The following is a 12,687-nucleotide window of genomic DNA, read 5'->3' as shown; positions in this document are numbered from 1 at the left end:
TCGATAGCAACAATGTATTTGAATGAGGATGCAAAACTTTGGTGGCGAACTCGTTGGGAGGAGATCCAACAAGGTCGGTGTTGGGTGGACATATGGGAGGACTTAAAGCGAGAGTTGAGAACTCAGTTTCTACTTGAGAACATCGAGTTCGTCGCAAGGAGGAAACTAAGACAATTCTGCCAAAGTACTTCCATTCGAGACTACGTGAAACAATTTTCTGCACTAATGCTGGACATACAAGACATGCCCGATAAGAATAAGCTATTCAGTTTCCTCGATGGTTTGAAGCCATGGGCTCAATAAGAACTGCATCGAAGGAATGTCACCGATGTGATCGGGGCAATTGCTGCCGCCGAAAGGCTCACCGGCTTTGTTTCCTTTAAGGACTCGGGAAAAAGAAACAATCTTCAGGAAATCGCCCTCCAAAATATTCTCGAGGGAAGGAGCCCGGAGGCGAACAAAGGAAGAACTCCCACAAAGGGCCAAGCTCAAAAGGCAAGGCCCCAAAACCTAATGGATGCTTCTTGTGCGGAGGGCCGCATATGGTGAGAGAGTGCCTATAGAATCAAGCACTCAATGCTTTAACAGCTTCCATCCATCCCCCCAAATTAGACAAGGGCAAAGCCGTTTCACCCTCAGTTCAAGTAGTTCTGAATCCAGCAACGACGATGAGGAGTCGCAAGATCCCTGAATGAGAGTAATGCTTTTGTTGAATGTATTGCGGGGTTAAGTGGAGGAGAACATGAAGGCAAAGCCATTGAAAGCAGGGAGTAGAGAGCTGATGTACGTGGACATTAAGCTCAATGGCCAAACAACCCATGTAATGGTGGACACGGGCGCTACCCATAACTTTATTGCCGATTGAGAAGTAAAGCGACTTGGGCTGATCTTGGAGAAGAACCTAAGTCGGATGAAGGCGGTGAACTCGGAGACCAAGCGAATCTCCGGGTTGGCAAAGAGTGTCCCCATCAAGATTGGAACATGGAGCGGGAGCACGAACATGATGGCGGTGCCATTGGACGACTTCCAAGTGATTCTTGGAATGGAGTTTATGCACACGGCGAAGTTGGTGCCAATGCCGTTCCTAAACTCTCTATGTATGATGGGAGGTGACGACCTTTGTGTGGTTCCCGTCTCTCGGAGAGGAACTAGGGACCCCCAACATATTTCGACATTACAACTGAAGAAAGGGGTACGAAAAAGCGAATTAACATTCGTGGCTGCTGTGAAGCTAAAGCCACTCGACGAGGAGGCCATTCATGAACCTGTTGTGGTGGCGAACGTTCTGAAGGAGTTCACAAACATTATGCCACTCGAGTTGCCGAAGACTCTGTCGCCACGCAGAGGCATGGATCATCATATCGAGTTGGAGCCGGGAGTAAAGCCTCCAGCGAGACCACCCTACCGAATGTCCCCTCCAGAGCTGGCAGAGCTTTGAAAGCAGTTAGATGAACTACTGAGCGGTGGTCTCATTCGTAGTTTTAAAACACCATTCGGAGCTCTAGTTTTCTTCCAAAAGAAATAAGATGGGAGCCTACGACTATGCGTCGATTATCGAGCCATTAATAAAGTGACGGTGAAGAACAAGTATCCCATCTTACTCATCGAGGACTTATTCGACCAATTGGGTAAAGCCAAGTATTTCTCCAAACTTAATGTCAGGTGCGCATTGCTGAAGGCGACGAAGCGAAGATTATCTGTGTGATCGGGTATAGAGCGTTTGAGTTCTTGGTGATGCCTTTCGGCTTAACCAATGCTCCGACCACGTCTACTTGGACGGTATCGTCGTCTACAGCCAAACGCTCGAGGAGCATGTCGAGCACCTTCAGACAATTTTCAAGGTTCTCAGGGAGAACACTTTGTCCGTGAAAAGAGAGAAGTGCCACATGACACAACCTTTATTTGCAAGTCTAAAACGATCACCAAACCCAACTAAAATGGGACTATTAAGCCTTCGGCTGTCCCTCTACATGTTAGGCAAAGTATGAACATACCAAAAGACACGGACATACATAAGCATTACATCAAACATCCTGTTTAGAAGTTTGTCCGTGACATTCTCCCCCACTTATTCCTTCGACGTCCTCGTCGAAGCCTTTGCCGACACTGCAACTCCTTGCCTTTGCTGAGTCTTCAATCTTTTGCTCCAGCTGCAATGCGCCTTGTGGCTCCCAGCTGCTCTCCGTTGCTGTTTTTGAGTAGTCGAACCTTTGATCCGCCATGCTGCTTCAACTCGCCAATGACTATGACTCTAGTGTGGGGTTGGCTGAGTTGTGTTGATCTCTGTTGGTTCCTGCGGATCCTCCAGATGAAGGAAAAGACCATTCTTATTGCGCCAGTCTCTCAAATGCCTCATGCTGCTTGAATTGGGTGGATGCTTGTTGGAGCTTTAACGAGCATCGTCTCGCAAACTTCTGAAGTTTTGGGTCTTTCCTCCATAAAATTTACCCATTGACTCTTCTTTCACTTAGTTGTCACTTCCAAGTAGGTTCGTATCACTTCTGTTTTCGATTGGTATTTCGTTGGGAAATGAAGCGGATAATCTACTCTCAGTAGCACTGATCACCGTTGGTGATGATTTGACAACTATTGTCTTCTATTATCTTCGAAGGGTCTTTGAACTTGTGCAGAGCTCCTTTGCTGGATAGATAAGAGAATTGTGGTGCTCGGTTTCGCCCATTCTCTTAAGGGTTGAGAAGGCAAAGGTTACTTGACTTCGCTTGCCTCCTCGAGGTTGTACTTCCTGCATCGAGCTGGTTACTGACCTTCGCCTGCTCTTTGCTCACACTTCTGAAGCACTTGAAGTGTTTGCACTCTTTGCATTGAGTTAGCTACTGTGATTCACCTTCTCAATGCTATCGAACTTTTGGAATGCAAGAAGTTTTCACCCCAACTTGGAGTAATTCTCTAATAGATTTGGTCGCCTCTGGGATTGTACCGTCTTCTCCATCAACCCTACCGCCTACTCCATTGAGTAGTAAAGGTACAGCACCGCGTACTGCCTGCTTCGTTCCTTGGTCGTGCACTCTTGCATGACCCGAAGTCCTTCACTTTCGGCTATCTTGATGAGAAGCTCGTTAACACCAGTCTTACGAAGTTCCTTGGCCTCTGCCCTTTAGCCTTGTCTCGATACTTGGAGTTTGCCTCTGCATGCTTCACCTCCTCGGCCCCTTTCATGACCAAGCGCTCTCCCTCCATGAGAGCAAGGGATCAATGACTTTCACGGTAGTCCCGCCTCTGCGGTACCATGGCGCTACCATACCCATGGCCCTACTATTCGTCGCATCGCATCTGCATCCCTTTTATTCACGATCAGTAGATATGTCTTTGTGGCACTCCTCTGAGTCCACCTCCATTCTAACTGATGCTTGATTTTGGGTAGCTAAGTCCCTCTGGACTCGTCGTCGCTTCCTCGCCCCTTTCGACCCCCTGCTTCAACACCTCTGTGTTCTCCAAGCAGCTCTCTTTGGTCGATGGAAAGACAGACTGCAACTCCCATGCATGGCCTCTGCTATCACGTTGTAGGATTTGCACCGATTTTGTTCTCCTTAGCTTCTTTGGTAGCAACGTTCGCGTACTTGACCTTGTCCTCTGACTTGCCGGGCTCTCTTAAGCGAATATGAGCTATAGAGCAGTTCAACTCTCTAACTGCTTCGATCATACCTCTGTATAATCAAGTCCCTCCCATGGGACTCACTGGTACTTGCATTCGAACTTTTCCTTTGGTGGAACACAGCCCCCATATGCTGATGACCAAGGCTTTCATCCGATGCAAAATTCGATGCACGCACGGAAGACCTGCCTCTGCGATACCATGGCCTTCACTCCTTGAATCCATAGCCCTTCTTGCTGTCGTGTTGTTCACCGAAGTGGAGCTTCCAGTAGCTCCCGATCATACCTCCGTATGATCTAGTCCCTCACGGGACTCATTCATGTGTATCGCATTGCCACGAACTGTTCCACCACGATCCGATACACATATGTGGCCTCTGCCAATACATCGCAGGGTCTCTTCCACCTTCGATTTTGTTCGCTCCTTTGTCCATCGACCTTCATCCACCCACTCTTGGGTCACACCTAGATAAAGCACCGCTCTAGGACAGTCCGTCGCCTAGTAGCTCCCGAAGTCCCCCCGACTTCACTACAATTAGTGCACCATTGTCTAGATCTTGGGCCACTGCCCCTACCAGCACAATCTTCACTACGCACCGCTTCCTTCATGGCAACTTGAATGGCAACACTGTGGCATATTATTTAAGAGTACCTGCCTTCGCGTCCTCTTGCCTCGTGCTAAGGCCTTCTGAACCTAACTTCGCCTCTGCAAGTTGAGTCGCCTTACTTCCTCCATCAAATGCTTCTTTGGGATAAGGTGCATGTGCCCAGAAGCTCCCTTCGTCCTTGGCATCATGCAATATGAGTCCGCTCTGTCAGAATGAAGGACCCATGGAATAACATGATCCTTCTCTTGCCTCTGCAAGAGTTTATGTCCTTAACCTCTGTCCAAGGAAAGCACCGTGCCTCTGCTCCATGTTTCATCTTCTATGCTGGCTCCCTTCATGCGGCTTGGGTACTTTGCCAAGTTACACCCAAGTTGCTCCGCTCCTCGTTTTTGCATTGCGTTGATGGTGGCCCTCGCGCCCACCATTCCACGGGTCAGCCCTCCCTTAAGTCCGATCTCTATATTGACTCCAAGTGTGCCTTCATTTGTGTTGCTTTGGGTCGCTCCCCCACTTGATCTCGCAATGCATCCACCAATGCATTCTCTCAAGCGAGATCATACGACGACTCCTCGTCGCTTACTCGGTCCACTGAGCTTCGTGGAGTTGTTGTTTGTTTAAGTACTCCTCCTCAACATGTGAGGTCCGTCCCACATGATTCTCCCTCTGGAGAACCGGGACTTATCCCTCCTGGATAACTGTCCCGTTGGAGCAACATCTCTCTTCGTTTCGGAGACCACCATCCCCTTGGACTACTTCGATTTGCTGAACAAACTATGCATTGGTCTGCCTCCTGCAAACGCACTTGCTAGATTGCGACTCCACATCAATACAACCCCCGCTGCACCACTCAAGGCCTAGCAACATGCTGAACTCATTGCACACTTCAGCCTCCTACGGACGTATCCTTCACATGCCGAAGAGAAAGTTTCAATGCTCCATGGCGCCGAGTTTCGGTCGCCTTGGGATGGCCGCGAACATTCCATCGTCCGTATACAAGCCCATGTATGAGTACCGAATTATTTGAGTTAGCAATTCTCCTCACCTCTGTGAGCTTTGCACAACTCTTACGGTCGCTGAGCAACTCATTCCACCTTGCATGGTCTCATCCTTTACCAAGCGCCTCGCTTGCCTTGAGCACCATCAAGTATAGTTGTCAACGCTGAGCCGTAGCTCAAACTCAACCATCCCAACCTTTGTGCGCTCCGCATTCTTCCAAGCTTGCCTGTTCTCGTGGTGCCTCTTACACGAAGGGTTGGCCATTCCTCTGAATGCCAGTCTCAGATGCCCGCTCCTCCGAGCGACTCATTTTCCCTACATCTCCATGCCCGTTTTCCCCCAAACGGTCGTGCGTGTGCTGACTGCCCTCAACGCAGCCCCGCTAGGTCCCCCACATTTGCATGCTAAGTGTTTCTATGAGTGCTTGTCTCGCTCTGATACCATCTGTCACGGACTTAGCTGGTTTTGCCTAAGTCGTGCGGCACCCTTGCGTGTCCGTCCGCAAAGGTCAGCCTCCCCGAAGCCTCCCATGTCCCTTAGGACCCACGAAAGAGAGAGAAAACGCCTCATTCGGGATCCACAAGAAAACATTTCCGAAAACACTTTATAGACAATGCAAACTACAAACAGACTTTACAAGCTCTGAACAGTTGCACAACAAAGGGTAAAATGGTCCACTACAGACCGAAAATCTCTCTCAAGTGTCCACATGACACAACCTTTATTTACAAGCCTAAAACGATCACCAAACCCAACTAAAATGGGACTATTAAGCCTTCGGCTGTCCCTCTTCATGTTAGGCAAAGTATGAACATACCAAAAGACACGGACATACATAAGCATTACATCAAACACTGTTTAAAAGTTTGTCTGTGACAGGTCGTCGCACAACAACATCGTTCAACGAACTGTTTGTCACATTTGCATGCTTGTACCGATACATGACAGCATGTTTTGCCTTAGTTTTATGTGTTTTTGTTTGTAAAAATGTATATTCGAATAGGTTGCAGCGTTGCAGTGCGATCGCTCGCCGCGTCGGGCCGAACTGCCCAAAACAGCTTCGTTTTCGTGTGCCACTGCTTGTTTTCGGCAAGCCGCAGCTGCATGCGAAACGTCAGCCATCTTAGCACCCTAGAACCCCCCGGGTGGCACAGGGCTAGATGGGGCTTCGTTATATTGTCGGGCGTTGAACAATCTTTCACAAGTTCACACGTTAACTTGACGGGAACTTGTCTTCGCACTTGGCACCCGGTGAGCAGCTGTTTGTGGACTTGTAGTTGTTCGTTCAACTTTCTAATGTCCTTGTTTTTCTCTTTTCTCTCTTTTCTCTCGTGCATGCAAGGTGCTCGCTGAATTGCTTGTAAAGCATCCCCTTTCGCGAGACGTCGGGACTTGTATGTCGCTCGTTCTTCGAACTAATCAACTTTCTCTTTTACAGGTCCTTCGGGACCTGAGTAAGGTTGCAAATTGGCTGACCCTTTGCGGACGCATATCGTAAGGGTGCGTCACGACTTAGGCAATCCCAGCTAAGTCCGGGAAGTTGGTGCAAGGGTGCTTCGCGACTTAGGCAACTCAAGCTAAGTTCGCGTCTTTGCCGCAAGGGTGTCTCACGACTTAGGGCAATTCCAGCTAAGTCCGTGACACATCGCCTCCCATTTCGTCCTCTCTTGCACCCTCACCTGTCGCTCCTACGTCGTGGTGGTCTAGCTCTCCCTCACCTTCGCCCTCTCTTACCTTTACCTCTCCACCTTCGTCCGCTGCTACATCCTCCACTGCTTCCTCTTCCTTGATAAGGTGGTCGGGGAGAGCGAGTGGGTGCAGGAGGGCTACATGGACCAGCTCAACTGCTCCTTCCGCGTGCTCTCTATTGTCGTGATGCCATGTTTTATGGGGGAGGTGGCTTATAATGTATGGTGGTACTCGTCGGGATCGGAGTGGGTGTCATTTGCGGTGACGGGCAGCGCCACGGTGGCGACATGGTGGCATGCGCCTTGGAGCTAGCGAGTGACATCCAGAAGCTCCTGAGCTCGTTGTTAGCGTGGGAGAGGCTATGTGTATACAATGCCCTGCTAGGCAACAGCGGCTCGGTGCTACTGTTGGTGGTCGCTTCCACGATGATGTCTCCTCCTACCATTGATGGAGGTCTTAGTTTTTTATAAAAAACTTAAATTACATGTGTCATTATATTAATGGTTTATTGTGAGTCAGTATGCCACGTAAGTAGACTCTAACGTCTATTAACTCAGATTTGATGGGAGGGGTTTATATGCAGTATTTTTTAAAAATATAGGGGTTATTTTAGACACGAGTAAGCCATAAGGGCTTAAGAGGTCCATGGCCAAAATCATAGGGGCTAAAATGGACCTTAACCCTAAATTGCACGTATCATTATATTAATGGTTTATTGTGAGTTAGCATGTCATATAAGCAGACTTTATCGTCTGTTAACTCAGACTTGATGGGAGGGGCTTATATGTTACATTTCTAAAAATATAGGGGTTATTTTAGATATGAGTAAACCACAAGGGCTTAAGAGGTTCATGGCCAAAATCACAGGGGCTAAAATGGACCTTAACCCGCAAACATATTCTTTTGAATGACATGTGAGAAAAATTTTGATACTCATTGTAGTATTTGCATGTCTTTATAGTGATATATGCAAAATATATATTATTTATGAATTTCTGCAGAGAACTACCTATGGATACACTTTTTTTTAATAGATAGTCCCCATTATTTATTGAATTATTGCTTTTCTCTCTTTGTATGTAGCATTAAATTGTTCTATAACCTTTTATATAAAAAGTTCAAATACTGTTCTTTTTGCATAATAAATATAGTTGTATTATCCAAAACTATTTCCCAGCTTAGAAGATATCTTGTCAGGAATCATCCCCAAAATTGACATGTTTTGGTGGTTTTGATATCAACAGATATTCTGAGTTGAAAGGTTCAGTGTTTTGGGAGAAAGCTAAGAAAAATGCTTAGGAAATAGGTGGAGGTTGCCTATGGTCTGAGGTGGCCTTACCTTGGAGCGTGCATTAAGTCAAAAGTTCTCCTTTTGGTTTTCACCTTATTTAATTTTGACCTCTGATCATTATTTCCTTTTATCTGATTGAGAAATTAATTTCTTTATACTGTCAGTCACTTCCATGACTCTACTATCTCGTCGAAAACATAAATTCTGTTAATTGGTTTCTTTAATATTTAATTCTTAGGTACCATTGGTCATGTGGCCCATGGAAAGTCAACTGTGGTAAAAGCAATATCTGGTGTTCAGGTACTTCTTTTATTGTGTGCTTAAATTTTGATGACTCTTTGAGGCTTCATTGAAAGTGATTTCTGCTTTCTGGTTGACTGAATATTTTTAGATCATATAATTTGTTATACCATGACATTCTTCTTTTGTTTTCTCAAGGGTAAGTTAAGAAATTCAGTAACCTATTAATACACTCTGCTTTGTGTTTTGTGTTTATCAAGAAAAGAAATAAAAATGGTGACTGAAGTGTATATTTTAATATATACTTATGCCATCTTAAATGTTACTGTTAAACGATAATGAGGAATACATGTGCATCTTTTTAAGACGTGTCTAGAAGGTAGTGCCTGTCTGTGGAAGCAGGCAAGATAATAGCACTCCAAGTGATCCTACAAAGACCATTGGAATTTTAAAACAAAATATGGGTTGCAAGCAAGGATTTAATCTCAGTCTGCTATCGAGTTTCAGGAAAATATTGGTGATGGTATATTTCTGGTATATTGGGTGGTATGTTGACTCATGCTGTTTAGTATCGCACTTGGTGCACACCTTATCAACCGGTATTTGAAACAATGGTTGGTAATTGATGATTATTATTGTTGTTGGTTAATAAAAATGGATATGCACTTGCATAAAAGAACCGGTTTGCAGTTTATTATATTGGATGACAAATATATAATCGGGAATAGTATATTGGCCTGTATCTTCTAAGAAAATCTTTACCTTCCATATCACTTCCATATCAGAGATTCATTGAGGATTTTTTTTTTTTATATTTGCAGACTGTTCGCTTCAAGAATGAGTTGGAGCGCAATATCACTATCAAGCTTGGATATGCTAATGCAAAAATTTACAAGTGTGAAGATGATAGATGCCCACGGCCTATGTGTTACAAGTCTGGTTCCTAAGGAGAAGTTCACAGATATATCTTCTGCTGTACTGATGTTTTATGTTATATGCAGGGCTTATGGGAGCGGAAAAGAGGACAGTCCTCTATGTGATGTTCCAGGATTTGAGAACACCAGGATGAAACTCCTAAGACATGTTTCATTTGTGGATTGCCCAGTAAAATGCTCATCTTTGCAGAACTCTATTAGACATCTAGCATAACTTATAAAACGTATGCGCATCAGTCTAAAGATTTATGAAATCTTTTTCCTTTTTTATTTTTTGTCTTAACAGGGTCATGATATCCTTATGGCTACAATGCTCAATGGAGCTGCTATTATGGATGGTGCTTTACTTTTAATAGCTGGCAATGAAAGCTGTCCACAGCCTCAAACATCTGAGCATCTTGCCGCTGTTGAAATCATGCGGCTCCAACATATTATTATCTTACAGAATAAGGTCGATCTTATCCAGGAAAGTGCAGCAATCAATCAACATGAATCAATCCAGAAGTTTATTATGGTAAACTTTCAATTATTGCATAGCCTAAATTTTTTTAAACAGTCAAAACCTCTGCATGATGCTCAATTTTGACTTATATCACATTTGATAGATTTCGAATAATTTTTCCAGGGAACTGTTGCTGATGGGGCTCCTGTGGTGCCAATATCTGCTCAATTGAAATACAATATTGATGTTGTCTGTGAGTATCTAGTTAAGAAAATACCTATTCCAGAGAGAAACTTTACCTCACCGCCAAACATGATTGTAATCCGTTCTTTTGATGTGAACAAACCTGGCTCTGAAGTTGACGAGATAAAGGGTGGTGTAGCAGGTGGAAGCATCCTCAGGGTATGTAGCTTCTTATGATCTTAAATATTGAGCTTTGTTAGTGCATCATATGATCTTTGTTTCTGTTTTTTTATCTGTGATTACTTCTCATTGAAGTTTTAGAAAACTGTAATGTATTGACACCTTTTACCATTATCGTCATAACGTATCTGCTATAATGTTATTACATCTCTTGGCAATCAATTTTTTCTGTTCTATGTGACTCTTAAAGGACATTCCATCACTCATATTTGCTACTGTTGTTATGGTTGTAGATTCTGCTATTTCATCTTTGGGTGGAGTAGCTATTTCACATACTTCTGTAACATTTTCATCCGTACTTCTGATATTCTCAAATTTTTGCTGCTTTCTACAGGGTGTTTTGAAGGTAAACCAACGAATTGAAGTCCGTCCTGGAATTGTGGTCAAAGATGAAAGTGGGAACATAAAGTGCACCCCCATATATTCGAGGATTGTTTCACTATATGCTGAGCAAAATGAGCTTCAGTTTGCTGTACCTGGTGGACTTATTGGAGTAGGCACTACGATGGACCCGACTTTGACACGTGCTGATAGGCTGGTGGGTCAGGTTCTGGGTGAAGTTGGATCTCTGCCTGACGTCTTTGTCGAGCTTGAGGTTTGCCTCATGCCTTCCTTCCATCCTAATATAATAATGACTTATATGATGACAATTGTCATGTATGAAAACTATTCCATAGTCAAGGGAGTGGTTAAGGGGGTTGGTTTTACATATTAAGCTGTTTCTCATCTGCATTCCATGTACCTTTTGGCTGGTTGGCAGAGTTGAACTCATCCTTTAGACTGCCAACTTCCCGAACAGGGCTGTCTGGTAATTTTAGGTGCTTGCCCTTGAATGGATCATACATTGGTCCCTTTGTGGGACCAATCAATGGACAAAGTGACAGGCATTTTGACCATGTGCGATAAGTGAAACCATAGAGTGCTAGAAATATCGCCAGTGGGTGAGGATAGATTTGTTATTAGATCCAAGATTTAATCACAGGTTGACCATTTTTAGTCACCTGGGATAGAACTATCAACATCATACCTATGGTCGAGAAACTAACTGCAGCTAGCATTGATTTTCCTCTGTATTTCTCTTTGCTATTTCCTTTTTGGTTAGAGTTTCTTAAAAAGTGGATCTTACAGGTCAACTTCTTCCTTCTTCGGAGGCTTTTGGGTGTGAGGACAAAGGGCACAGAGAAACAAGGCAAGGTGTCAAAGCTGGCAAAAGGTGAGATCCTGATGCTCAACATCGGATCTATGTCAACCGGAGCTCGAGTTGTTGCTGTGAAGACTGACCTGGCCAAGCTGCAGCTCACTGCACCAGTATGCACAGGCAAAGGGGAAAAGATTGCCCTAAGCCGGCGGGTCGAGAAGCACTGGCGTCTAATTGGTTGGGGTCAGATTCAGGCTGGTGTAACCCTTGATGTCCCACCCTGCCCCATTTAAAATGATCTCATCCAAGGGCCACATTAAAATCACGAGTTTCTTGAGCAAGAGATTAGTGGGAGCACTTTTGAGAAGGTAGAGAGTTCCTGGAAAAGATTTTTGTACGGTTGAGGATACACAGTCTTTTTCTTCAGAAATGTGGCCATCCACAGTTTCTCTTTCTCATATCTTGATTTTTGATTCATTTGGGATATGTAAAGCCAGGTATATTGATACTGCTGGTAAGTCAGAAGCGAGTTATAAGGCAATGAGATGTTGTCTAAGACTTTAAGATCGAGTGTTTATTTTTGGCTATTTAATTGTATGCAACTGAAATGCTAAACTGGTGACTAGTTCCAGTTAGAGCCAGCAATCAGTATCAGCCCGCCACAGTACCAGGTGACATAAACGGCATGACATTTAGATTCCAAAACCATCCCAAGGTCATGTTTTGACTATAATATCTGTTCTCTAAAAATATGCTGCTTTCATTCTTCTCCGAAGCATGATTTTCTAAATCGGCAGCTGGTCCGGTATGGTTCGGAATTACTTTTGCGACTCCAAAGCATGATTTTCTAAATCGGCAGCCGGTCCGGTATGGTTTGATCCAAATTACCAACTCCAAAGCATGATTTTCTAAATAGGCAGTCGGTCCGGTATGGTTTGATCCGAATTACCAATTCCATTTATCCTAATGTTATCTCGATATTTAGATCCATTTATCCTAATGTTATATGTTTTATCGATGAAAATATAAAAATAATAAATGAAAGGGTAATTTCATTCGTTTTCGTTGGTGGTGACGGATGATGGTGTCGTTAGCCATGGGTAATTGTTGTGGATGAGGAGAATGACAGTGAGAGATGAGGGTCGTTCGTCGACGTTAATATAGTTGTCGAGCGGTAAAAGGATCGTCGTTGTAGATATCGAGCGGTCCTTTCGCTACTCGATAATTATGTCAACACCGACGCAGATGTAGAGTGGTGAAAGGGTCACTCACTACACCGACGCAGTTGTTGAGCGATGAAAGGGCCGCTCAAC

General features: G+C 44.5%; 1 protein-coding gene across 5 annotated transcripts in view; it reads left to right on the top strand.

Annotated features, from left to right (window-relative positions):
- LOC103972758 (eukaryotic translation initiation factor 2 subunit gamma) overlaps positions 1 to 11,938 on the top strand; it is a 33,005-nt gene extending 21,067 nt beyond the window's left edge. For 2 of the 5 annotated variants that reach the window (XM_009387105.3, XM_009387104.3), the window contains exons 3-9: positions 8,435 to 8,496; positions 9,258 to 9,370; positions 9,438 to 9,540; positions 9,658 to 9,885; positions 9,997 to 10,215; positions 10,571 to 10,831; positions 11,365 to 11,938. In XM_009387105.3, coding sequence (XP_009385380.2) covers positions 8,435 to 8,496; positions 9,258 to 9,370; positions 9,438 to 9,540; positions 9,658 to 9,885; positions 9,997 to 10,215; positions 10,571 to 10,831; positions 11,365 to 11,667 — 1,289 coding nt within the window. In that variant the 3' untranslated portion in view covers positions 11,668 to 11,938. The remainder of the gene's footprint in view (positions 1 to 8,434; positions 8,497 to 9,257; positions 9,371 to 9,437; positions 9,541 to 9,657; positions 9,886 to 9,996; positions 10,216 to 10,570; positions 10,832 to 11,364) is intronic. The other 3 variants (XM_009387103.3, XM_065174675.1, XM_009387102.3) reach the window with 3 other exon arrangements.
- Positions 11,939 to 12,687: the final 749 nt, after the last annotated feature.

The sequence above is a fragment of the Musa acuminata genome, chromosome BXJ3-11, assembly GCF_036884655.1.
Source record: "Musa acuminata AAA Group cultivar baxijiao chromosome BXJ3-11, Cavendish_Baxijiao_AAA, whole genome shotgun sequence".
In the NCBI taxonomy this organism is placed as follows: domain Eukaryota; kingdom Viridiplantae; phylum Streptophyta; class Magnoliopsida; order Zingiberales; family Musaceae; genus Musa; species Musa acuminata.
This window is presented reverse-complemented; position numbering and strand designations above follow the sequence as displayed.